The sequence below is a fragment of the Engystomops pustulosus genome, chromosome 5 (genome assembly GCF_040894005.1).
Source record: "Engystomops pustulosus chromosome 5, aEngPut4.maternal, whole genome shotgun sequence".
Classification (NCBI taxonomy): domain Eukaryota; kingdom Metazoa; phylum Chordata; class Amphibia; order Anura; family Leptodactylidae; genus Engystomops; species Engystomops pustulosus.
In genome coordinates, this window is record NC_092415.1 from 156917742 (window position 1) to 156945196 (window position 27455).

The following is a 27455-nucleotide window of genomic DNA, read 5'->3' on the forward strand; positions in this document are numbered from 1 at the left end:
TCTCTGTACCCTGATAATCTAAGCATATTATCAGCACACAGCATCTCATAGCACAGATGAATCATTAAGTGTCCACACTGACAATGACTGGTTAATAGGACCAAAAACCGCAACAGAAAGTAAAGTACAACTGTAAAGTAAGGGGTTAAAAATTATCTTTATTGTATCATTTTTTTCCTTAAGGACACATTTGATCAGGAATACACCAACTGAGATATTTCTAATCCCCATAGTCTTTTATGAAAATTAAATTCAGAGGCAAGTGGGGCGAGAAGCCGGCCGTCCGAGCGCCAGGGGCTAAGCTTACACCAGGTCCCTTTAGCCATTAAAGTCTCACCCCGCACAGCCTGTGTCCACACATGCGCAGTAACCTCTGGATCTTGTCTGCAGTAAGTCAAGTTACTGTGAGTGTGTGGGAATGGGCTGAATATTCCGCTCCCCAATAGACTCAAGTTAATTTAGATAAGACAGAAAGTTTTAGAAAAAGACACACACACACAGACTGATATCTTGGATTGCGGGCATAATTCATTGAGGGTACATGCTTGTAATCGTTGCTCGTATTTCAAAGCAAGTTTTTCCTAGACGAAAACATTGAAACGCAGACCAATTGTTCCTCACCTCAAAATTATTTAGTCCTGTGTAGTACAACATCTAGCCCATTTTTTTCCCCTCCTTTTTCCAATCTCAATATTATGTTACATATATTTATCAAGGAGAATGTAGATCAGCTATTCAGCTGATAGAATGTCTGTTATCCCATCATAATGTACACTTATTGTGAATACCAATTTCAATCTGAATTGAATGCAATAGTTTGTTCAGATTCCAATAAAGTGCCCCATTTTCTTTTCAATCTAATACAAAACAAGAGTTAATAGAGGTATGAGAGGAAGAAGAAAAGTGGATGGGAGAAGAGGGGAAAAAAATTCCACTTGAGGTATCAAAGGGAAAATACTTTGAATGTTGAGCAGCTCTCCTCCTGCTGACATGCCACAGAGAGAATGCAGGGTTTTACGTAGTGCTGCTAGGTAACACCACACTGTGGCCGGCAAACAGAGCAAAACAAGCCTCCGACCATACAATAGCCAGACCCTCTACACTACTACATATGCACAGTGCCATGGTACTCATATATCCTGCTGCCTATTATATTCATAACCACCCCAAGCCCCAGGAATTACTGAAAGACATGAGGAATGACAGAATATCTGGGCTACTGCAAAGCTGGGTGGGTACACGGAGCACAACACATCAACTTAACAATACTTTGCTGATCCTATTCATTATAAAGTATTTGGATACCAAAAACTTTTAATTGTTGATATTAAGCTGCATTTCACATCAGGAACATTCCCGTGATTACAGAGCCGGGCAGATGACCATTTGGCTCTAGGCACAGCATGTCCACTGCGTGGGGGTTCAGTAGGGTCGGGGGAGGCTGGATAACTTAGCAGAAGCCACCACTTCTGACCTCTTGTGTTGGGAGCTAAATAGTGCGGTGACTACAAGATCTGTGATGACGTCAAGGCTAAGCCATCATACATCAAGTTCTTGGAGTTATATTTTTTTTCTCCACTTACATTGCTCCATGTAAGGTTCTATTAGAGTCCATAATATTAGCCTTGACAATCTGGGAGTTATTGTTCACCCTATTATGCATCCACTCCCAATACTGCCTCAGCATGCTGGTAAATGTAGTTCCCCGTTATACCCATTTTCCATACTGGTCATGTATAACCCAAAATAACAATGTGGATATTCTGAAAGTTAAGGTTCTCTCCTTTGATACCTTCTAGAAAAATATAATTCTATAGAAAAACCTGGATGTACTGGAAGATACAGTCCATCATTCCTCATATTGCTTCTAAATATGCTAAATACCTGCTAAATTCTAAATACCTGTAGTCTATTCCCCCTGTTAGGCTCTGCTCTCTATAATGTTCCCCGATATGAGATATGCTCTTAGCCAGTCAAAACAAAGCTACAAAAATAGCCACAGCCCATAGACTCCATTCGGCCTGGATGAAGGACAGAGGCCATCAGACTCCTGTTCTCACTTCTTATTAATGTATATAGATAGCCCCCAATACAGTGGGCAGAATATTACCATTATAGCTTAGCATTGTAGTCTGCAGGGAAATCTGAACTAAGCGGATTATGTGCCCTTCTGCCTTGTACAAAGAACATAGTATACTAATGGATGAAGAAAGTCAGGGGCTATAGGGTAAAACCATATGGTCACACTACTGACGAAACCCAAAAGTACACACATGCCCCACAATGGCTTCTGTGTCACTCTGCTACTTTTGGTTCAGACCGGAATTTCAGAGTGTGTCACAAGACCTAGCCGCCTTGGACCAGGTAACAACACAGGATGTGAGACCCCCTGCAAAACTTAAGTGCAGCCCACATCTGGGCCAGTCAGCCATTGGATAAAGTGGGTCCCATGACCCACAGAAATTCCCATCAGGAACATGGGCTAAAAACAGACATACTGGAGCATCACAGTATTGGCCACCAATAAGTTCTACAAATTCTTCCCAAGCTGCACCAATTCTCTGGAATGCTCTACCCCAGACTATCAGACTGATGCCCAACCTCCAAAGCTTCAAGCATGCTATTAAAACCCATCTCTTTAGGCAAGTCCATCACATTCCCTGTCTGCAAGAAACTGCAATCTCTCCTTTTATTAACCCATCCTGTGTACTCCTTCCGTCTGTTATCCAGTAGACATCAAATCCCATGTAACAGGCCTCTCTGCAGTTCTACTGACTTTGTATACATGAAGGCAGCTGGTAAATAACTGGTTCAAGCAGCAAAATTTATTGAACTAGTTTATTCGGCTTCCTTGACAAGACTGCCTGGAGCAATATACAAGCTCTTATACATATTGTGTCGCCCCCTTCATCCTCAGACTGTAATCTCTTGCGAGCAGATCCCTCACTACTATTATTCATTATGACTGTTTGTACCCTGTAATGTCTTATTTTATATGTATATGTCCTCCATGATTTGTAAAGCGCTATGGAATATGATGGTGCTACATAAACAATGTTGATTATTATTGGAAGACCACTTTAATTCCACGTTATTCAAGCTTTCGGAGGCCAGTGTGTGATCTTGCTCTGTGATAGATAGAAACCTCTGTATACATACTCAAAGGGGAATTCCATATAAGAATGCAAGTACCTCTATGATTCTCAACATGCAAAATGCAGAAACTTGACATAATACAAGTTATGTTGAATATCTCCCCACAAAACTGTCAACCTGTTTAGTTCCTCCTACTCTAACCGCAAATGAAAACTGAAAGCTATCCTTCACAATCTAGAAAACTGTAGCTGACACCCAACTTCTTTCCATGAACTGTGCTTACAGACCTTCAGCCTGTGCTTCTAAAACATTAGTTGATATCATATTATTTTAAATAGGCTTTAAGAATTTAAAACATCTGGGGACGCAGAGGTTTTTCAAGCAGATTTAGATCTCCAGACAATGCAGTGTGCCGATCTTCTCAAAACCATGCAGGAGAATTTCTATCCTTGAAAGCGCAATTTCCCCACCGGGAGCCTGCAGCTTACTGCTTAAGTCTGCAGCGCACTACAGGCCTCCCAGGCAAGAAAGGGATTACACTGAACTTCCACTTGCAAACAAAATAGACTTGTACTCCCCCCTTCATCGCCCCATGGCTGCCATGATCAGATCACTTGGTCATGACCTATTCAAACAAGACTCGCTTGTTCTCACACTTTAAAACGTATGGAATCTCAAAGTGCAGCCAGGTGATGCAAAGACTTATTGAACCGTTGCCCAAGAGGAATGGAAAAGATCTGGCAGCTACTGAGGCGGGGACAGTCCATGTGGGAATATTTCCTTGCTCCTATACTAGGGCCCCCACTGTTATAGGCAGCACAGAGCAGACACAAAGGTAGGAAAGACTACCAGACAGAGCCACAGGCATCACAGGGAAATGAATCAGCAGAGGAACACACCACCAAACCTAAAGCATCTTGGGTCAAAGTCCGTATGCATATACTAACCCCTCCTAAAAACAACAAACCTCACTACTATAATGTAAATGCATGCAAAAGACTATGTACAGCTACGTCCCATAGCGTGTAATCATATTGCTAAATAGAAGACTGAAGAAATAATGAGCCCCATGGGGACAGGGACCAATTGACATGCTTGTGCAGCGCTGCGTAATCTGTGTGCGCTATATAAAGAATTATTATTATTATTAAGAAATAGACCCAAGGATACATTCTATGGAGTCCAACTGAATATACTAGAATTGTATAGTAAGATTTAAACAGAACCAGAATGATCAAGGGTCTTAAACCTTATGACCAATATAACAAAAGGGGTGGGGCCTCTGACAAGGGGGGCGGGATTGTGCGGGGGAAAAGTCCCTACTTCAAAAATTATGCTGGTTCGCTAGAACAACAAATAGGAGGTGCAAAGTCCGACTTGAGAGTGTTGTACTAAGCAAGATTGATCATCCAGTAGCAGACACACTAGGGATGATGGGGGGGGGATCATTAGGCGGCTCCTTGGGGCAGTTCTATGTCTGTCTTTGGAGTTTCGCTTTCCATTAGATTCATAAGGCTTATAGTGGCTTTGGCCCTTTAATAAATGTTCCTATGCTCTACACAGGAACATGGGAACAATAACATATGAATTCGCAAACAGGTGCAAAATGCATCACAAGTCCCAGCACATACACCACCAGGGGGCTGGAGTGACTATGCAACTTTTTAAAGTAAGTCATGAATCTGGCTTTGCACGGCATTGCACTAGCAGTATTTCTAGGTTTACACCAGTATAGTAAAGTGGCAGAAATAGTCCTGTACAAATCTTAAGGAATGAAAAGTAGCAAAACCCCCCTATGCAACTTTTTAACGTCAGAAAGCCCAGCAAAACCAATTATAAATCTCCCCCAGAGCCTGAAGTCGTCTTCTGCCCGAGAAGAAAGAAATTTAGAGGCCGACGGGTGAGTGCCAGTTCAGACGCCCCTCTCTTCAGTTCTATAGTTTCCAGAAACATGCTTTTGGTGTCACATTCTTTAAGATACAATTAAGCTTGACTCCGCTGAGGCAAAAGATGACCCTTCTCTGTTCATCTGCATATCACTTTGGAGCAACTTTATTTATATAGGTAAATTCACTAAGAGAAAATTTCACATAAAAGAGTGAATTCTAGAAAGGACATTCATACCTGAGTAGGCTGGAAGTTAAAGGGAACCTTTCAGCAGTATTTACCCCATTGAAGGTAATTGAATCCTAATGTAATCTGGAACGGATCTACCAGAATAGTTTTTTTGAGACTGTCAAATTGTACAACACTCCTTTAGGCAGTGCTAAACTGGCCTTTAATGTTACATCTACAGGACAAGTTATGTCCCAGAAATTCTGTTCCCACTATGAAATGAGGAGGCTGCTTATTTGTGGCCTGAGGGACACTATCGAAAAATTATTTTATACATCACTTGAATAACTGCCAGATGGAAACATAAGGGTATACACATACATGGTATGGATTTCACAGGGATTTTAATGCAGGAACCCTAAGGGTATACAGGCAGTCCCCGGGTTATGTACAAGATAGGTTCCTTGGGTTTGTACTTAAGTTGAATTTGTATGCAAGTCAGAATTTTTTATTTTATCATTTTAGCTCCAGACAAAAAAATTTTGTTTCAGTTACAATTGGATTTTCAGAATTTTTTGCTGTAATGGGACCAAGGATTATCAATTAAACTTCATTACAGATGCCTTACAGGAGAACTTTTCAGCCTGGGACGAATGTAAAAAAGCATCCAGAGAACTTCACCAAAGGTCACAGGGGGCAGAGGGGTCCGTCTGCAACTAGCGGGTCATCTGCAAGTCGGGTGTAGGTGACCGTCTATATTTATATGTAACGATGCAGTTTGTTATTTAAAAAAATAAATAAATCTCTAATGTTTTTTGGAAAGGGTTGAAGAAATCTGTAACAAAAAACACCAAACAGACATATGGTACAGATATTCAAAATGCATGAAATGAATGAATTTTTTACCTTAGATTTTCAAGTTCTTGCCGTTTTAAAGGTGAAGAAGGCGGCGCAGGAAGAAATTTATCACCTTCATGACTTTTATTGCTGAAACAAAAACAACCAGAATTTACAAGAAAGAAAATAAAACTTTACACTTTAGCAGAAGGGGTCATCGCTAGAAAAAAAGGAAGACGATTACTGGAGGATTGGCCTGACATGTGAACAGGACCTAATTGAAGTAAATAATGGCGCACAAAAATTACTTTGATTTTTTTTTCAGAAATCAAAGATGCACCTTATAGTCCAGTGCGCCTTATATATGAACCGTACTTACAGACAACAGCTGCCTTGAACAGTGCACAGGTCTGCCACCTGCTGGTCATTCATCCTTATAATAAGGTGCGCCTTATATATGAACCTAGATGTTTTAGCAGGCATTTATTGATGGTGCGCCTTATAGCCAAAAAATACGGGTACCTAGTTTTCTCTTACATGACCTGTTCACGGCTCAAGTTTTCTAAAGTAAACTTGAAGACTGCTTATTTTTACTTTGCCTTCAATGTAATTATTTTCATTTCTAAGGTTTTTTTTGTTTTTTTAGTCCGTCCTTTTAAAACTTTTTCATGTTCCATTAACAGAGACACATGAGGGCTTATTATATGTGGGACAAACAATTTTTTTGTGGTGAAATTTAATATCCAATGTACTGGGAAGCTGGAAAAAAAAAAATCCCCCCCCCTGCCCCTACACACACACACAAAAAGGCTTTGTCTATACAGCCTCCACACTGCGCTCCAATTGCCACATCTACTTTATTCTTTGGGTCATTATGCTAAAGAAAAAAAAAATATATAAAATTTGGTGTCTCTTTAACACGTTAAAAAAAAGTAAAACTTTTTTTCATTAGCAGCTGATGTTTTCATGGATACCATTTGGGACCTCTAGGACGTCTTCATTTTGTCGCCCACAAAACTTTGACTAAAAAGTGAAGCAACAATGCAAAGGACTCCACACCTCAATTTTCAAGCAGTTGACAGCAACACATATTAAAAGGAGGTTTATAAAAATCCAGACACTGATGGGAAGATAGTAGGTGGGAGGATGGGGTTTATTTGTCTTTCCTTTTTTTGCTACTGTATTGTATTAAAACAATAAAGAAATATCTGAGTTGGCTCAGTAGTAAGAAATTGTTGCTCTTTTTTTTCCACAGGATATTCCATTTTCGGTATATATACAGCCTTTCTGTAACATCTGCCAATGTTCATACCACGTACCTGCAGGCTTCTGTGCCTTCCCCACTGGAGTCTGTGTTGCCCATCTGACTGTTATTCTTTGCACCATTTTCTTTACTGCCATCTTGCTGGTCCTCAGGTAACAGAAGTAAAGCATTTCTTAAACAAATAGCTGCAAACTCCATACTGGCTACTGGAATGGCGGAAGATTCTCCATCACTAACACACAAAAAAAATTCTATAAGTTATGAAAGAACCACTAATTATCTTAATGTTTAACAGACATTAACAAATTTAACCCGACAAATAGGCAAGTCATTCTTAAGAGATTACATATCGTATATATATATATATATTCGAGTATAAGCCGAGGGGGGGAAATGCATTGGTCAAATCGCCCACTGTAGTGTGCAGCCAGCCAGCCAGCCCACTGTAGTGTGCAGCCAGCCAGCCAGCCCACTGTAGTGTGCAGCCAGCCAGCCAGCCCACTGTAGTGTGCAGCCAGCCAGCCAGCCCACTGTAGTGTGCAGCCAGCCAGCCAGCCCACTGTAGTGTGCAGCCAGCCAGCCAGCCCACTGTAGTGTGCAGCCAGCCAGCCAGCCCACTGTAGTGTGCAGCCAGCCAGCCAGCCCACTGTAGTGTGCAGCCAGCCAGCCAGCCCACTGTAGTGTGCAGCCAGCCAGCCAGCCCACTGTAGTGTGCAGCCAGCCAGCCAGCCCACTGTAGTGTGCAGCCAGCCAGCCAGCCCACTGTAGTGTGCAGCCAGCCAGCCAGCCCACTGTAGTGTGCAGCCAGCCAGCCAGCCCACTGTAGTGTGCAGCCAGCCAGCCAGCCCACTGTAGTGTGCAGCCAGCCAGCCAGCCCACTGTAGTGTGCAGCCAGCCAGCCAGCCCACTGTAGTGTGCAGCCAGCCAGCCAGCCCACTGTAGTGTGCAGCCAGCCAGCCAGCCCACTGTAGTGTGCAGCCAGCCAGCCAGCCCACTGTAGTGTGCAGCCAGCCAGCCAGCCCACTGTAGTGTGCAGCCAGCCAGCCAGCCCACTGTAGTGTGCAGCCAGCCAGCCAGCCCACTGTAGTGTGCAGCCAGCCAGCCAGCCCACTGTAGTGTGCAGCCAGCCAGCCAGCCCACTGTAGTGTGCAGCCAGCCAGCCAGCCCACTGTAGTGTGCAGCCAGCCAGCCAGCCCACTGTAGTGTGCAGCCAGCCAGCCAGCCCACTGTAGTGTGCAGCCAGCCAGCCAGCCCACTGTAGTGTGCAGCCAGCCAGCCAGCCCACTGTAGTGTGCAGCCAGCCAGCCAGCCCACTGTAGTGTGCAGCCAGCCAGCCAGCCCACTGTAGTGTGCAGCCAGCCAGCCAGCCCACTGTAGTGTGCAGCCAGCCAGCCAGCCCACTGTAGTGTGCAGCCAGCCAGCCAGCCCACTGTAGTGTGCAGCCAGCCAGCCAGCCCACTGTAGTGTGCAGCCAGCCAGCCAGCCCACTGTAGTGTGCAGCCAGCCAGCCAGCCCACTGTAGTGTGCAGCCAGCCAGCCAGCCCACTGTAGTGTGCAGCCAGCCAGCCAGCCCACTGTAGTGTGCAGCCAGCCAGCCAGCCCACTGTAGTGTGCAGCCAGCCAGCCAGCCCACTGTAGTGTGCAGCCAGCCAGCCAGCCCACTGTAGTGTGCAGCCAGCCAGCCAGCCCACTGTAGTGTGCAGCCAGCCAGCCAGCCCACTGTAGTGTGCAGCCAGCCAGCCAGCCCACTGTAGTGTGCAGCCAGCCAGCCAGCCCACTGTAGTGTGCAGCCAGCCAGCCAGCCCACTGTAGTGTGCAGCCAGCCAGCCAGCCCACTGTAGTGTGCAGCCAGCCAGCCAGCCCACTGTAGTGTGCAGCCAGCCAGCCAGCCCACTGTAGTGTGCAGCCAGCCAGCCAGCCCACTGTAGTGTGCAGCCAGCCAGCCAGCCCACTGTAGTGTGCAGCCAGACAGCCAGCCCACTGTAGTGTGCAGCCAGACAGCCAGCCCACTGTAGTGTGCAGCCAGACAGCCAGCCCACTGTAGTGTGCAGCCAGACAGCCAGCCCACTGTAGTGTGCAGCCAGACAGCCAGCCCACTGTAGTGTGCAGCCAGACAGCCAGCCCACTGTAGTGTGCAGCCAGACAGCCAGCCCACTGTAGTGTGCAGCCAGACAGCCAGCCGACTGTAGTGTGCAGCCAGACAGCCAGCCCACTGTAGTGTGCAGCCAGACAGCCAGCCCACTGTAGTGTACAGCCAGCCCACTGCAGTGTACAGCCAGCCAGCCCCCTAGTATATATAGCATGACAGCCCACTAGTATATAGTCTGCAGCCCCTGCTCCCAATATAATACCTGTAAGAGGAAAAAAAAAAAAAAAACTCACCTTCTGAATCCGCCCTCCCAGCAGGTCCTTTTCTATACAGCGATTCTACAGCATCTGCTCAGTGTCCACACGCCGTCCATCGCAGGCACCATTACATCAGCCGCTCGCTTTCACGACCCCTGCGACAGACGGCGCAGTACAATGAGCCAATGCCGGAGAATCGCTGAATAATGGAGGACCGGGGGGGGGGGGGGTTGGGCGTCGGACTGGGAGTACACAATCCCCCCCCCCCCCCCCCCCGACTCCAGTATAAGCCGAGGTGAGGTTTTTCAGAACATTTTTTTGTGCTGAAAAACTCAGCTTATACTCGAGTGTATATGGTAAATACATAAAGTATATAAAGGATGATGAAAATTAACAATCATAAGAGGCATAATGAGAACACATTTATATGGCACAAAATTTAAAATGTGAACATGAGATTTTTTTTTTTCCCCTATTCCAAGTAAGTGGTTTTCAGTAAGATTCAGGTCATCTAAAAAAGGGAAAATTGAAAATACAACTCAGCCCAACAAAAACATGCAGGTCAATAATCCAAAAAAAATACAAAAATCAATCCTGAAATACAAGCTATTGAAAAAGCCCTTACCAGGCAGCACTCATGTTGATGAGGCTTTTCATATTTGGCTGTGTTCACATGACAATCATCATACGTTTTGCAAGTGTGCCAGATAGACTCACAGCGTACACGATAAATGTGCTTAACACTTATAGTGGCAGACTGAGGCATTGGAGCACACACACACACTTTAAAGCTTTCAATTTGCATCCTATATGCCATTAAAAGGAAATCAACCAAGTTCATAGTTCAATTTTATGGCCTGCTTTTCCCAAAAATGAGCCATCACGTGACCAGGATGATCCGATTAAAGGACCTGTTACACCTCCATCGTCTACCCCATCTATGTATCTGATCACATGAAATCACAGCATTGTTCCATGGTGGATGGCGAGAAGTAGTAATTGATGGAGGATGAAGAGGAGTAAAAGTCCATGGAGGCTGCTGTGATTTAATGTGATCAGATATATGCACGGTGTACAGTTTGCTAGTGTGAGGCGGCTAAAGGACCTGTGATGTTGTCACACTGGTCAGATGATATGCTGAGAAGAGGCTTAGGATATAGGAAGCAGTAAATGGGAGTGGCCAGCCGAGCAGGATAAGCCTTCTCTGATGCCAGGAAATCTAACAAAGTTGATTTATGTAGATGTAAGGGAAACAAACAAACAAAACAAACAATCTCTAGCTAATAAAAACGGTGTCCTTTAAGAGGGATCCATAGGAACTTGTCATTAGCTGCATTTGTGAATATTTTGTGCCCGGTTCTCTTAAATGTCTCTTTTTTTAGATCAGGCAAAAGAAACTGAAATAAAAAAGGATCTGTTTAATGTTTCTGTTGACAGGAAAAAAAAAAATCTTACTTGTATAGCAGATTCTGAACGGACTGTGAAGCTAGAACGATTTTCCGATGATAACCCTGGCCCACAACAGATTGCACTATGCCTTTCTTACTTGGAAGACCTTTAGCTTCCTGTTCAGGTGTCTGAAAGAAAAATAAAATTAAGAATCTATTTCTGCAAACACATTCTGAATATGGCCTATGAAGACATAAGAGATGATGAAAATGATTATAGTGGTCTGGATCATGTATAATAAAAACCATACTAAACCAATCATGCGCTTTATATTTAAAAAGATAAACTCTACACTTCTGACTCGGTTGTTTATTAAAATTGGTTATTATTAAGGTCAGTAGAAAGACTGACAATGGAGATTCCCCTGCTGATTATAAATGACCAAGTAAAATCTCAGAAGTATAAGCTATGCCCAAAAACATGGGAGGCAAAAACAATGAAAAAGATTAAAAAAAAAAAAAATCAAGGAATGATTATAGGAGACAATAATAAAAACAGGCGCTGCTGCAGTTATTTTCCTTCTATGTAATCCTTAGGAGACCAAGTTCACCATGAAATGCCTCATGTCATCAATGGAATAGCTACCGGGCCCAGGAATTACAAAGAGATTGCACCCTTAACCCCACAGAGAGAATAAGGTTCATATGGGGATAGGAGGCCACGGTGCACTTGAATAGCACAGAGGGGCCTGAAGGAGGGAATTTTATAACATCTTATTGTGTTGAGGAACTGCAAGGAGGAAAAACATCCTAAAAGACTACATTTGTACTTGGCTGGTCACTCTGCATTCAAGAAAAAAGAAAAAAAAAAAAACACACACACCCCCCAGACTGAATAATTTCTTTTTATCCCATCTTCCACAACACATCCATCCCTCTCCTCTCTTGCAGTCCTAGCACTACTCCATGTGCCTCTGTCTTGAGCTTCCCGTATACGATAGAAATGATTTGTTTCTTGCCCAATACACGGCTGAAGCATGAGGAAACGGTCATCTTCAACCAAACAGTGATATCACAGTCATGAAAACCAATACATTTTTTACCCTTAAGACACAATCATAATTGTCATTTTACTAAAAGATAATAACTAGAACTAAATCACTGAAAAAGGGCTCCAGTTGATGAAGTAATAACCAAAATACAACAATTTTCCATAAAGAGACGTTTCCTCTGGAAAAGGAAAAGTGCTGATAAAGTGACAACTCCACTGATGTAACATCTCTGCTTGTCAGTGATTGCACTTGCTCCCTGACAAGAAGCAAAGACTATGCAGTGTAAACAAGCCTCCTCATTACATCATAAATGGGAAGGCTGAAAGGGCTTGTACCAGCTATTAAAGTAACACATCCCGTGTTACAAGGGGTGTACAACTGCTGGGACACCTCAACGTTCAACAAGAATGAGATCCCCTGCTATCTGCAGAATCGGGGTCCTCTTATCATTGGTCCATTCATTTGAAAGGCAGTGTTGGAGATTGAGGTGCAGTGCACTCAGCTATCTCAGACACTGCCTTGCAATTGGAGTCCAGTTCTTATGATCAGCTTGAAGTACAGGAGATGACATTAAAGGTGACCATATTAAGTCAACTGAGCACTACTTCTCATTATAGTGCCTAACTGTGGCTCCAGTTTAAAAAAGAAAATTGGGAGAGCCCCTTTAGGTGGCAATTGTTCTACTTTTCTGTAAAGATCCCTGTGATAAAGCAATTCAAACTTGAAAACATGATGAATCAAATTTTTTTTTAACTTACCCCTTTGTTGGCTGCTATGCAACACTCTGCCAACCTTAGCCAGAGTCGAGGGTTTGAGTGATACACCTGAACAGCTTCTATCAAACATTCAAAGGCTGCCAGTGGTCTGCCAATGTGCAAAAGCTGAATGCCACAGTTATGCAGCAACTCGTAACGTTTGTTGGTCAATAGCGTACACATCGGTCTACCAGAAAATTTCTTTCCTGTAAAATGCAACAAATTCAATTCAGTATAAAAGGTTAAAAACCAAAAGCAATAAAAGGTAGTGATAAGAAGCCTATGGAAAGCCTTTTTGGCACAAGTGTCATCGGAATCATAGTAGAGACAATATTTAAAAGACATTGGGGGAAATCATCATGGCTTGTAATAATAATATTAATAGTCTTTATATAGCTCCAGAATAACAACAGGCATATGAAAGCTTATAGTTTAAAAACACTAAAACAGTAGTAAAACCACCAGTTTTCTAGCTTAAAGGAAATCTACCATGGGGAATCTACTTTCTGAAAGATTTCCTCTCCCTGCAACAGCTGCATCCCAATTTTTTTTCACCCAATCCTGGGAAGCAGCTGCAGCAGAAAAACTTTAATCTGTGTATATGCAAATTTATATCAGAGGCTACTGGGGGTGTGAAGATGCCTTATACAGCTTCGGGGACAAAGACTACTCCACACCCCCCTATCCGCGTCCATGGCACCCCCACAAGCACTTATGCAGAGCTTGTGTGCTGCCGGAGATTCGACAACCGGCTAGGCAGTGGCGACTGGGGACATGGAGCAGTGATTTTCAACCAGTGTGCCGTGGCACACTAGTGTGCCGCGACACATGGTCGGGTGTGCCGCGGGGAAGTTCCCTAAACTATGGTGCCCCCTGTGTTTTGTTTCCCGGCAATTCGCAGCGATGTAAAATGAGAAATACTATAGTCATGAGGCTGAAGTACTACAAGTACCAGCTGATATGCTGAGTATATGAGCTGGCACTTGTACTCTGGTCTCATGGCCATAGTACTTCTCATTGTACCCCTTTATTTTGCAGTATATGAGCCACATAATAATCAGCAGCATATACTAAAAACAGGGAGAAACTGAGAACTGTTGAGGAAGAGGTTTCACACTCATTCACTGAGGGAGTAAAATAAATTTAGAATATATATTATTAACTATATGTATAATATGACTGTTTTAGTGTCATTTTGTGCTATTTTGGTTGGTGGTGTGCCCCAGGATTTTCTAAGTATAAAAAGTGTGCCGCGGCTCAAAAAAGGTTGAACAACACTGACATGGAGTATCCTTCGCCCTCGAAGCTGAACGAGGCTACTCTATGCCCTCAGTAGCCTCTGAAATAAATGTGTATACACACTGATTAAAGTTTATTTCTGCAGCAGCTGCATCCTGTTCTTACCCCATAATACCATTCTGACCACACACTTTTCACTCAATAAACAAGCCCCAAGAATTCTCTTTTTGATAAAAACGTTATGGCTCTCAGAAAACGGCGACATATAGGCAAATGTAATTTTGTCATAAAGTAGTTTTTATTTGCTAAAGTAAGAAACCATAAGAAAACCTGGAAGTGTTGGCGTCTCCTTAATCGTACTAACATATTGTATCATTTTATCATTTATATTATACTGGACGGTGAACCATGTAAAAGTTTAAATTAAAAAAAAAAATAAACTGCGCTTTAATTCTCCTCCGTTGCAGGAAAGAGTTAATAAATTTGAATCATCACACTATTTTTACCATAAACATTAATCCATTGGAAAAATAAAAATATTAACGCATATAAAAAAAAAAATTATGTCTTTTGGAATTTAAAAGTTCTGTGTCCTCAAGGTCATGTTAGACAGTGTACTTAAAGGCGTTCTCTCACAAATTCAAGTTAGGCCCTACGAAAACGAGGGGTCAGATGGGGTCCCACGTACCCAAGTGAGTAATGGAGCAGACGGCCGTGTTCCATTACTCTCATGAAGCGACAAGGAGTCCGACTGAGGCACGTGGGAACCCATTGAACTCCTCGTTTTTGTGATCTTTGGGGGTGTCATCACTGAGACCCCCACTGACCAGCAAGTTGGGGCCTATCCTGTGGACAGGGCCTAACTTGAATTTGTGGGAAAACCACACGTACATACATACACACGTAAATAATAATATTTAATAATTAATAATAATTATTTATATAGCGCACACAGGGCGGCACGGTGACTGAGTGGGTAGCACTTCTGCCTTGCAGCACTGGGATCCTGGGTTCCAATCCCACCCAGATCAACATCTGCAAAGAGCATGTTCTCTCAGTGTTTGTGTGGGTCCTCCGGTTTCCTCCCACACTCATACTGTTAGGTTGTTTAGATTGTGAGCCCCATGGGGACAGGGACCAATTTGATATGCTTTGTGCAGCACTACGTACACACGTACATGCATACACACAGGGTTCATTCACATGGCCATCTGCGTGGGCGTACATGCGGCTGCATGTCCGTCCCCATAGACAGCAATAGCGGCACACCGCAGATATGGGCAGAACACCGCAAAAAAGATAGAGCGTGTCTGTGTCTACACACACACACAAATATAATAATATATATATATATATATATATATATATATATATATATATATATATATATATATATATAGGCAGTCCCCGGGTTACATACAAGATAGGGTCTGGAGGTTTGTTCTTAAGTTGAATTTGTATGTAAGTCGAAACTGTATATTTTATAATGGAAGTTCTAGACAATTTTTTTTCTTTTGCCCCAGTGACAATTGGAGTTTCAAAATTAGGACCAAGAATTATCAATAAAGCTTCATAACAGACACCTTACAGCTGATCATTGCAGTCTGGGACTATAGTAAAGCATCCAGAGAGCTTCACCAGAGGTCACAGTGGGCAGAGGGGTCCGTCTGTAACTATGGGTTGTCTGTAAGTCGGGTGTCCTTAAGTAGGGGACCGCCTGTATATATATATATATATATAATGAAAATATATTTAGTATATTAAACTAAAAATATAAATATATTACACACACATATACCTATATATATGTCCCATATTCCATAAGCAACATAACATATAAGACTACCTTGCTCTGAGGTGGATGATAACTGGGCACAAGCATTATCATTTTCCTGGATAGCCTTTTTGAAGTAGAAAAGTCCTAAATTATGCTTTCCCATAGCAAAATGAATGCAGCCAAGATTATTCCAAAACATGCAGCGAACGCATTCACCTAAAATTAGAAAACCTAAAATGAGATCAAATACTTCCAAATATGATGTGAGGAAAATCAGTGCAAAGGAAACATCACAAAAATGTGGTTAATTACAAACCACAGAAACATTAAAAAATAAATGAGAGCTCATTGCTTAAAGGGGAACTGAGTAAATTTAATCACCCCTAAATAAACATGTTTAAAAACTGCTATTTGAACTTGTTCTTTCCTCATGCATATATACTTTCATATTCAGTTCCTAAAGTTATCTCCTAATGTATGCAAACCACCCAATGCAAGTCCAATCTGCATCTTCGTCAGTGCCAAGCCCACCAACAGGGGGAAGGGGGAATAAGGGAGAAGATTTCTCTTCAGCGAGTCACACAGCAACACTTCCCTGAAATACCTCATTCCTAAGGGAGGGGGAAAATAAGGGAGCTGAGCGGAGTGTATAAAAAACAAGCATGATTGTTACTTTTTTAGTTGTAAAGTTTTAAATGAATTTATAAAAAAATGGTTTGGGAATGTGCATACAAGTGCCTATGGGGAGATGGGGGGAGGATAAAAAAAGGGGTCTGGGTGATAGGTTCCCTTTAAAGTGTCAGTGAATAGAAAAGGGCAGCATCAGATCCACAGTCATACTTATATCGATGATGCATCTGGTCTAGTTTACAACTGAAGTAATACTTTGGGACCAGCTATTTGTTTGTCTAGTTCATGTCAATAGGGGACATGAATTGGACAAGTGTGGGTTCAAATTCTTGAAACCCCACCGATTATGAGAACGAGATCGTGTTCTCAAATAACTAATGGTGCAAGGAGGGTGGTAGGACGCTGGTGATTTTCGACATGGTCCTTTACCAATTAATGAGAACGGGAGCTCCATCTTTGAGGATTTGAGCTGTTGGATGCCCACCATTTAAATCTGTAATACTCTCTCCTGTACCAATAAAACTTGGCACTACTTTCAAGTATGAGAGGAGCACCAGCAGCAAACAAGGGCAGAGGGTGGTGCTGCCAGCAATTTATGGCATATCCTAGAAATATACTTTGGGTATACCACTTTAAAGTTAGCTAGAGAAATATTTAAATTTCTTGCAAGAGCTCTTCTATACTGCCTTGGAGCGTGGCTCTCTCTATGACTATGCGAGAGGCACTGATTGTTGTCCCTTTTAAGCGGAGTTTTCCCTGACTCTTATTGCCCCATCTGACTCCTAAATTTGGATATTAAAATACTTGCAAAAATTCTGGCCCTGCGACTGAATAAGGTTATTTTGGCACTCATTCATTGGTATGAGACAGGCTTCATGTCTGGTAAAGGCACTGGCATCAACATACACTGGCTATTTCTGCAATGTCTGATGGCTTTATCCTGTAGTTTGATAACTGCAAGGCCTTCAACTCGGTTTCAGGTCTCTTGTAAGATACAAGTATACCCCAAGTTAAAGATACTCCACAACCAAATCTCATCTACGTGCATGGTAAATCTGTACCTATATTACCTAGCATTGGAGCTGGTATATGCACCCCGGATGGATCGATGTGGAGCAGGGGTTATGTGGCCACAGCACTTGTGGGGGCCCTCATGGGATCATATGAGGCTCTCGCCAGCATGCTGTACCAATATAATACCCCATCCTCTGTCCCGCTGCACCTACTAACTGGTTGCAATGTGCTGGCGTACGGCCCAATACCAGAAGACGGCCCAGACTGCCTGCCTCTGTCCTCCCGAAATCCCTTATGGCTTAACCCATAGCTCTAGCATTTCATCTCTCTACCGGCATTGACATTATGGGGGACTGCAGGGGTCAAATTTCTGGGTCAGGTCTTGTTCCCCACTACCGAACTGCTCTCTCGACCAGCAAGGTGAAAAATTCTCCCCATCAGCCATGGCCTTCATTTGCTATTCCCAAATGAGACATACATCAGGGAACAGTTTGGCTCCACTTCCCTGATGGTGGAGTTCTCCAAGCTTGAAAACTTGAGTGCAAGGGACCTCCTTATTCAATCCAAATTTCTACACCGCATTTATTACACACCTGTGAGACACCACCGTATGAGAGCGATGTCGGGTGATTTCTGCTACCGCTACAAGGCTTCTACCAGCTCCATCTTGCATTGCGTTTAGGCCTGTCACTGGGTTAGTGCCCTTTGGCATGAGGTGTTGAACTTCCATAACAGGCATTTTAATTTCCCTTTCGTTGTATCCCCCCCCCCCCCCCCCCGGTCTACCATGATAAGTTTTTTTTCTGTTTTGTCTTGCTAGTTGTTACTATGCTCGCAAGGTAGTGATTAGGTCCTGGAGACATCAGGAACCCCCCTCCCCTGAAGCGATTGATTGTGCTAATTAATAGCGCCATCCCCCACTATCATTCAGTGTATATCAATAAGAAGTGCCTACAGAAGTTCAAGCTCATTTGGTCTTGTGTGTATTTGAACTTGCTGTAATTATTACCAACTATCTAATCTTCTGTAAGCATGATACTGTAGTCTAATTTACTTTATTTATGTTCTTGTATGATGATATGCACTCTTTGCTGGTTTAAAGAAAAATTCAAAAATAAAGAATTAAAAAAAGAAATATTTAAACTTCTTACCAGTTTTCATGAATCCTGGATATTCTGAGATATTTGAAGAGTTTAGTAATTTTACAGCTTTTCGATAGTTGCCTCTGAGGTATTCAAAATTACTCTTTAAGAATAGTGAGGGAGCAGACTGGAAAAAGAAAATAAATATCAGTGTATGGTAAAAACACTGGGATGAAAAACACAAACTGAAACCTTGTAAGACCAACTTCCAGGAAAAATAGTGCAGCAGCATGCATATCCCCTCCCAACATAAATAACATGATGGAACTTTTTACCTTCGTTCTTCTGCTGCCAGCTACAAAAATACAGGTATGGATGCATAAATGTCCACAACCTGGAGCATTTTATTAAAGGTCAAAACTGATGACCGATTCCCTTTAACATAATTAAAAACACAAGAATATTCTTGACGAATATTTTGTCATTTTAATACAATAAAACATTTTAGTTGGACAATTTTGCAAATATACTCACATTTCCAGATGTGTTCATGACAGACTTTATCTCCCTTTTGCAGGCTTTAAGAGACTTCATCTGAATATATGCCCTCACTTTATACTGAAAGTGAAAACACAAAAGTTCAGTTCCAGCCTCCACAAAAAAGTACCAACAAGTCTTAAAGCGCAATTTAATTTGTTAACATATTTATGTCCCCCTTGCGGCAGTGTGAATGCAGCTTTTGTTATAGGATTTTCTGTTCTGATGCTGCTTGACAAAAATCTCTCTCACTGGAGGTGAAGTGGACGGAGACTAACTTCTTCCTGTATTTGCCCTGAAACGGAGTCCAATTCTCTGCCCCATGATACCTTACTCATTTAGTAATTTAGCAGCAGTTACAGAGGTATAGTACAAGTTGGGGGAGGGGTGAGAAACTGAAAAGTCTACTGGTTTATTATATATTTTATTCTGTCATATATTAAAGGGGTATTCTCTGAGAGAATCAAATTTAATTTAAAGAGTACCTGCCATGCACATTAATATAGCCAAAGTAAAGACTATGATTAAAAAGCATTGCCTTTATGGTTCCTTTCCATGGCTGCCATGATACAAAAATCAGGTTTTTAAACTTATATGCAACTCACCTAAGTCATACAATAAGCGAGCCACGCATTTTAAAATTTACTTGCACGGTCCTGCCTCCTTGTTCCCAATTGACAGGTTTAAGTACTATGATATTCTGTTGTATGGAACATTGAGAGAGCTCTGTTACATAATTGGGCACTTAAAGTCATGTGACCAGGATACAGTCATCTAAGGTCCAGTTACATTCCCCAACGTCTACGCCGTGTATGTATATGATCACATGAAATCACAGTGTGTCTCCGTGGAGGGTTGGGAGCGGTAGAAATCCAGAGAGGGTGGGGAGAGGAGAGTTCCACGGACACATGATGTGATTTATGTGATCAGATACATACATGGGGCAGACGTTGCACAGGTTACAGGACTTGATGTCACCCTGGTCACATAACATGTTGAGAAGTGGCATGGGACATGAGGAGCAGCAGATCGGAGGGGCCGGCCAAGTAGGACACTCGCCCTCTGATTCGAGGTAAAAAAAAGGTGAAGTTGATAAATGGGGAGTTAAGGGAAACAATTTTTAGCTAAAAGAAGGGTTAAGGCTCTATAGGAAACTTTCACTAACTGAAAATGTGGTGACAGGTTCCCTTTAATTCATCTGCCAATACATACATTTCTTCAATTTTATGTTATTTAAAAAAAATCTACCCGTGATAAGATAATTTCCCATAAATGTAGCCATGTTATCACTTAGAAAAAGATTATTCTCCTTTAATATGATCACCAACACACTCTTCGAGCAGATGTGACGTGTGCTATTGAGGAGTCCAAACACATGGATTCAGCATTCATTACCACAGAATGGCTGTCAGACACGCACTAACGCATATTCAAAAACAATTTGCTTCTTTTTGCAATTACTCCAGCAGTGGCGGTTGTATCTAAAGACAGCTAAATGGACCATATGACTACATTTATGGGAAATTATCTTCACATAGGTACATTTCTTTAATAACATCCAATTGAAGAAATGTATGTATATGGCAGATGAATTCAATTAAATGTGAACGTCCAAATGAGAAAGCTTTGTGAAATGAAACACTATAGATTTAAAAACACAAAATTGTTTGTACCTGATGGATTTTGGACTTTGCAGCTTCTAACTGTGGACCTCCTTCGTTTTTTGTGTGTAGGACTTCTTTATTGTTGCTGTTATTGTTTGTCTGCAAATATAAAACAAATCTAAACATATATACACTTTTCCACACCGTGACTGGGATTGTGCAGCAGGTAATGCTTACCTCATTTTTACCATTTTTATTGTTGTTGTTGCCCTGTAAGATCATCTTCTCCAGTACCACTAGAAGGTGTAAGGCTTTTTCAGTTTGGTAAGTCAGAAGGTATAGATCAACTAGCAAGAAGCATACAGCATGTGCAAATCTCTCTTCTGGAAAAAAAGAAAAAAAAAATTCAGCAGTTGACCACATAAGCAATAAAATACACAAGAAGATAACTTGGATAACTTTTCAGACAGTAATGAACAATCTAGCAATAAGTCTTGTGTGACAGCAGTATTCCCTAACCAATGGCTTGGCTGTACTGAAATCACATATAATGGTGCACTCATTCAAATCAACCTTCCTGCACTTGAAGCATTGTATAAAAGTAATCTATCAAAATCAAGGATGGATAAACCAGGGACACTTACCCATAGATCCAGGCATTGTGACTGTAATCTTATATGTGTTATCCATAGCCTCCTTCCTTCTAAAATCAACTTTAATAATAATGAGCCTGAAGCGCTCTGTGGAGGGGGCGTTTCCAAAGCCCATCAGTTTGGTAGCTTCACAGGCTGTTCTAATGAGCAGGTCTCTCCTCCCCCTGTACTTCCTGCTGCTGCTAGAATAATTACACAGGCAGAGGAAGGAGGTTGAGGAAGACATGTTCTGCTCATTATAACAGCCTGGTACAATGAGCGTGCAGCACTGAGAGACTCTTAATGCCCCCCAGAGGCATTATTACTAGTCACAGTTCCTGGATCTATGAACAAGTGTCCCGGGCTTATCAGAATTGATTTTGATGGTAGATTATTTAAAACAACACTTTGCATGGAACAGTCCAGTTCAGCTAGCTGCAGTTGGTCATTAAATGTAGTCATTACACTGGCTGCATGAACAATCTATAATCCTTTAAGACATACTTAAAGGGGTATTCCGGGAATATGAACGTCTGACACAAAAATCCTTAATGATATAAATAAATAAATACAACAATACTCAATGTCATTAGTCACAAAACGGAGCTAAAATAATATGATTTTATGATTTACAAAATTTATGGCCTCTCTAAAGTAGGTGGAGTTATCACTAAGATGGCCGCCACTGGAAACTACAAGTTCCATGATCCTTTAGTTCTCAGTAACTCCTCCTACCACTTATGCTCTGCTAACAGTGATGATGTAACAGGTTTTCTTGCTCTGTTACCATAGTAATGATGTGTAACTGCCATCACCACAACACTGATCATACTGGATGCACTGCAACCAACCGACTACAGCCAAACGTAGTGGTGATCACATGACCCTGCCCAGGCAGGTACAGGACATGTGATGTGGACATGTGACCAGCGGCCATGTTCTTTTCTGCGACGGACCGCGCGGAGGAAATTAACGGACTGATTAAAGGGCCGGTAGCATTTTAATTCTTCATTACAGTCTATGTCACCAGCATTTTCTGCTAAGGGGAGCAAAATTTTAAATAACTAATTACACATAAGCTTATATTTTGAGTGCCCACTTGTATATGAATTATGCTGATTCCTGGAATACCCCTTTAACAAAATTGTGAAGAAAAATGGAAAATAGGGTATGAAAAGAATTGTATGAAAATTTCTACCTGTTGCAAGAAAATTGGCTGCAGGAGGAGGAGTCTACCGTGCTAAACAATGTTAAACCATGCCTTGATCTCCTCACTGCTAAATCCAAAGGTGACCATTCTCTCCTCATTCTTAATCTCTTGGAAGCATTGACCTAAAGGACACTGCACTCTTTCTACCTCTCTGACCGCACCTTCAGTGTCCCCTTTTCTGGATCTCTAGCTTTTCCTCTTCCTCTCACTGTTAGGCTTCCTCAGGGCTCCGTCCTAGAACCACTTTTTACCCGCTATGCTGCCCCAATCGGACAAACAAGCAGCAGATTTGGTCCCCTGTATCATCTTTATGCTGGCGACACCCAACTATATACTTCTGCAAGTAACATCACCGCTGCCTTACTCCAGAACACTAGCGAATGTCTCTCTGCTGTCTCTAACATCATGTCCTCTCTCTTCTTGAAGCTTAATCTTTCTAAGACTGAATTTTAGCCTTTTCCCCATCTTCTAACATCCCCAACCCGGACTTCTCCATCTTGTCTGTGGTTTTAACATAAACCTGAGGCAGCAGGCCTGAATAATCAATCAGTTGCTAGCTTTTGCGGCATGCATTTCAAAAACATCTCTAGAATCCGCCCATTTCTTATACATGAAACCTCTAAAGCGCTAATTGTCGCTCTTATTCACTCACAACTAGACTACTGTAACTCGCTAGTAGTTGGTCTTTAACAGACCAAACTGTCTGTACTCCTATCTATTCTTGATGCAGCAGCCAGGCTTGTCCTTCAGACCAAAACACTATATGGATGCCTCCAGTTTGAGTCACTGCACTGGTTGCACCCACCTCTTTAAGAAATCCTATAACACTCGCTAACTGCATGAGATTTCAGCTCTCTCTTTACTAACCTATCATTGTCCCATGTTTAATCCGGCAAACACCAGATACCAAGCTACAGGCTTCTCTGCAATCCCATTGACCTTGGACTTTTTTAGATGGCGGCTGACAGCTGGTTCAAGCAGCAGCATCTTTCTTTATTAAACTATTTTAGTCTGCTCCCCTGAAAAGAATGGCAGAACCATTATACCTCCCGCCATGTGTCACGCCTTCATCCGCATAGACTAAAAGCTCATGTGAGCAGGGCCCTCACTCCTATTGTTCCATATGACTGTACTCTGTAAGGTCTTATTTTGTTTGTAAATGTCCCTTAAGAGTTGTAAAGTGCTACGGAATATGATGGTGCTAAATATAGATTATTTGATGCCTCCTTCTTTACTACAAGCATATTATCTATGAAGAATTTCCAGACCACAACACACACTGCTGCTACAAAATGTAATATACCACAGCATGTCATATATCTGCCATGGATCCCAATGCCAAATTAAGCCACTGCAATTAAAATTCAGCACCTATTCTGTTACTTGTGTAAATAGTTTTAAAATGGTCTTCAAGCCAACGTGGACCTGCCATTAACAGGTTTTGGTTTAAATTTTTACTGTAGAAAAAAAAATCCTTTTTGGACAATGTAAAATATCTCTTTATCACCTAATACAGCAACAAATGAATTATGCATCTACAGCTTTGACTGATCATCATAACAGCTCTGCATTGTGTAATCAATTGCCAGATGAAAGCAACGAAGTGCAATAAACTGTATACAAAACAAAAAGGGTAATTTAGTAGAAAATACTCTGCTATCCATATACTTTATATTCAACTCATGACTCACACAGAACTCTACTGACCAAAGAATATCTTAAACTGATACAGCCTGATAGTACTAAATCGAGAGGCTGCCATTGAACTTGTTTTCCCAATTCATTTGGGTCTCTCTGGTTCACATATGGATAGAGGATAAATTGCCCAAGTTGTAGGCAATGGTGGTTTTTGCAATATTCTCAGAATTCTTAAATAATTCAGCATTTGCAACTGAGAAAATAAAAACAAGTGCTGGACAGTCTTCAGCAGTCCCTATAAAGAGGTCTTCCTCTCTACAGTTCCTTTACAATTACTTTTTTGTTTAGTATTTTCAGTCTAAACATTTGGAATAGTTCAGCTCCTCTCTCGACCATGGTTAGTGCTTGGTAATGCACCCAAGTGCCATTCATTTCAACTGCAACAGCAAAAACCTTGGTCAGGTACCGCACCATTTTTGGAAGAAATAAGGGCAATTTAATCCTCTGCATAGTGATGCTGCAGAGGCCTTGCTCCTCTTCTCTCAGTGACAGCATTTGCACTCATCAATGGTGCTACAATGATCTTTAAGGTGTTGTGCTTTTATGCCCAAGTTACAAACTGTAATGTGTTTTAACACATGCAGGTAGCTGCAATCATGAAAATAGTGATCTAATTTTCCCTTGTGAATAGCACGTTAGTATGCATGCAAGACAACCTCTTAATTTACTTCTATAGGATGGACAGAGACAGCCAAGTAGAAAGCTTTATCAGTCTTAGACGTTTATGAAATGGTGGTTCTGGATGGGCACTTCTGATCCATTAACACAGGATTCTGGGTTCCCTGGAAATAAATATGCAAGCACCAAGTACACACCATTTGTCATATAAGCAATATTTCCATCCGGTTACAGTAGAATATGTTAAGGCACCATCACTGTGATAACAAACCTTTCGGAGACGAGCAACCAAACAGCAAAACCAACTTATTTATTACAAAAGTCCCAACAGAGCATTAGAGGCGTATTCCCATTTTGGCAAATTAATGTTATTGTTTGTATGATGAAAAATTATACAATATTCCAAAATACCTTCTGCATCATATCCTAACTGTTTTCTAGATCTCTGCTTGCTGCCATTTTGTAAAAAAAAGCTATGTTTATTTCCAATGGTCACACAGGTGCACAGCTTGTTGGTATCTTATACACTCACCGGCCACTTTATTAGGTACACCATGCTAGTAACGGGTTGGACCCCCTTTTGCCTTCAGAACTGCCTCAATTCTTCGTAGCATAGATTCAAAAAGGTGCTGGAAGCATTCCTCAGAGATTTTGGTCCATATTGACATGATGGCATCACACAGTTGCCGCAGATTTGTCGGCTGCACATCCATGATGCGAATCTCCCGTTCCACCACATCCCAAAGATGCTCTATTGGATTGAGATCTGGTGACTGTGGAGGCCATTTGAGTACAGTGAACTCATTGTCATGTTCAAGAAACCAGTCCGAGATGATTCCAGCTTTATGACATGGCGCATTATCCTGCTGAAAGTAGCCATCAGATGTTGGGTACATTGTAGTCATAAAGGGATGGACATGGTCAGCAACAATACTCAGGTAGGCTGTGGCGTTGCAACGATGCTCAATTGGTACCAAGGGGCCCAAAGAGTTACAAGAAAATATTCCCCACACCATGACACCACCACCACCAGCCTGAACCGTTGATACAAGGCAGGATGGATCCATGCTTTCATGTTGTTGACGCCAAATTCTGACCCTACCATCCGAATGTCGCAGCAGAAATCGAGACTCATCAGACCAGGCAATGTTTTTCCAATCTTCTACTGTCCAACTCCGATGAGCTTGTGCAAATTGTATCCTCAGTTTCCTGTTCTTAGCTGAAAGGAGTGGCACCCGGTGTGGTCTTCTGCTGCTGTAGCCCATCTGCCTCAAAGTTCGACGTACTGTACATTCAGAGATGCTCTTCTGCCTACCTTGGTTGTAACAGGTGGCGATTTGAGTCACTGTTGCCTTTCTATCAGCTCGAACCAGTCTGCCCATTCTCCTCTGACCTCTGGTATCAACAAGGCATTTCCGCCCACAGAACTACCGCTCACTGGATGTTTTTTCTTTTTCGGACCATTCTCTGTAAACCCTAGAGATGGTTGTGCGTGAAAATCCCAGTAGATCAGCAGTTTCTGAAATACTCAGACCAGCCCTTCTGGCACCAACAACCATGCCACGTTCAAAGGCACTCAAATCACCTTTCTTCCCCATACTGATGCTTGGTTTGAACTGCAGGAGATTGTCTTTACCATGTCTACATGCACTGAGTTGCCGCAATGTGATTGGCTGACTAGAAATTAAGTGTTAACGAGCAGTTGGACAGGTGTACCTAATAAAGTGGCCGGTGAGTGTAGAGGAATCAGGGCTGTGTGATTTAACAAGCAGAGCATAATGGACAGATTTCTATCCACTGGAAATAAACAATGAAGCTTCCTAGAGAATTACAGCAAGCAGAGATCCATTAATATGTGATGAATTGATACGGAAAATATATCGGAAAATTGATAACTTTAATCAAACTATAACATTTACTGAAATGGGAATATCCTTTAATCATTAAAGGGGTGTTCCCATCTGGGCATTTACATTTAATTAAATTCATTTGCCATATGTAAACATTTCTTCAATTGGATGTTATTAAAAAAAATGTTCCTGTGTGAAGATAATTTCTCGTAAATGTAGTCATGTTGTCCCTTAGAAACCAGATAGCCTCCTCGGATACGACCATTTCACACTCTGGCAGCAGTGGCCAGACATGCGCTATTGAGCCCTGCCGGAACACCAGGATTCAGTAATCATTACCACAGGACGGCTGTGCGACATATAATAACTCCCGGACATTATATATACAATAACCTTTTGTTTCTTTGTGCACTCAATCCAGCAGAGGTGGCCGTATCCGAGGAAGCCATCTCGTTTCTAAGGGACAACATGACTACATTTATGAGAAATTATTTTCACACAGGAACATTTTATTTAATAACATCTAATTGAAGAAATGTTTATATATGGCATATTAATGAAACTGAATGCGAATGCCCAGATGAGAATACACCTTTAAGTTATTGCTACCTGTCTCTTGAAGACACCGATACCGTTGAAAGTAGGGCAAATCACTGTACCTTCTCTCCAGTGCCCAAGAAGAAATGTGAGGCCAGCAGAAACACCTTCAGCCCTTTCCACATGTTCCTGCAATCCCAATGCTAAAGATGTGTTGCTTTAAAATAGCAGCAT

At 42.1% G+C, this 27455-nt stretch overlaps 1 protein-coding gene across 5 annotated transcripts in view; it reads right to left on the bottom strand.

Moving 5' to 3' along the window:
* CNOT10 (CCR4-NOT transcription complex subunit 10) overlaps positions 1-27455 on the bottom strand; it is a 54609-nt gene that overhangs the window by 22351 nt on the left and 4803 nt on the right. For all 5 annotated transcript variants that reach the window (XM_072153560.1, XM_072153556.1, XM_072153557.1 and 2 more), the window contains 9 exons: positions 20914-21059; positions 20746-20835; positions 19070-19153; positions 18605-18722; positions 15879-16025; positions 12797-12999; positions 11054-11175; positions 7308-7484; positions 6058-6138 (listed from right to left, as the gene is read on the bottom strand). In XM_072153560.1, coding sequence (XP_072009661.1) covers positions 6058-6138; positions 7308-7484; positions 11054-11175; positions 12797-12999; positions 15879-16025; positions 18605-18722; positions 19070-19153; positions 20746-20835; positions 20914-21059 — 1168 coding nt within the window. The remainder of the gene's footprint in view (positions 1-6057; positions 6139-7307; positions 7485-11053; positions 11176-12796; positions 13000-15878; positions 16026-18604; positions 18723-19069; positions 19154-20745; positions 20836-20913; positions 21060-27455) is intronic.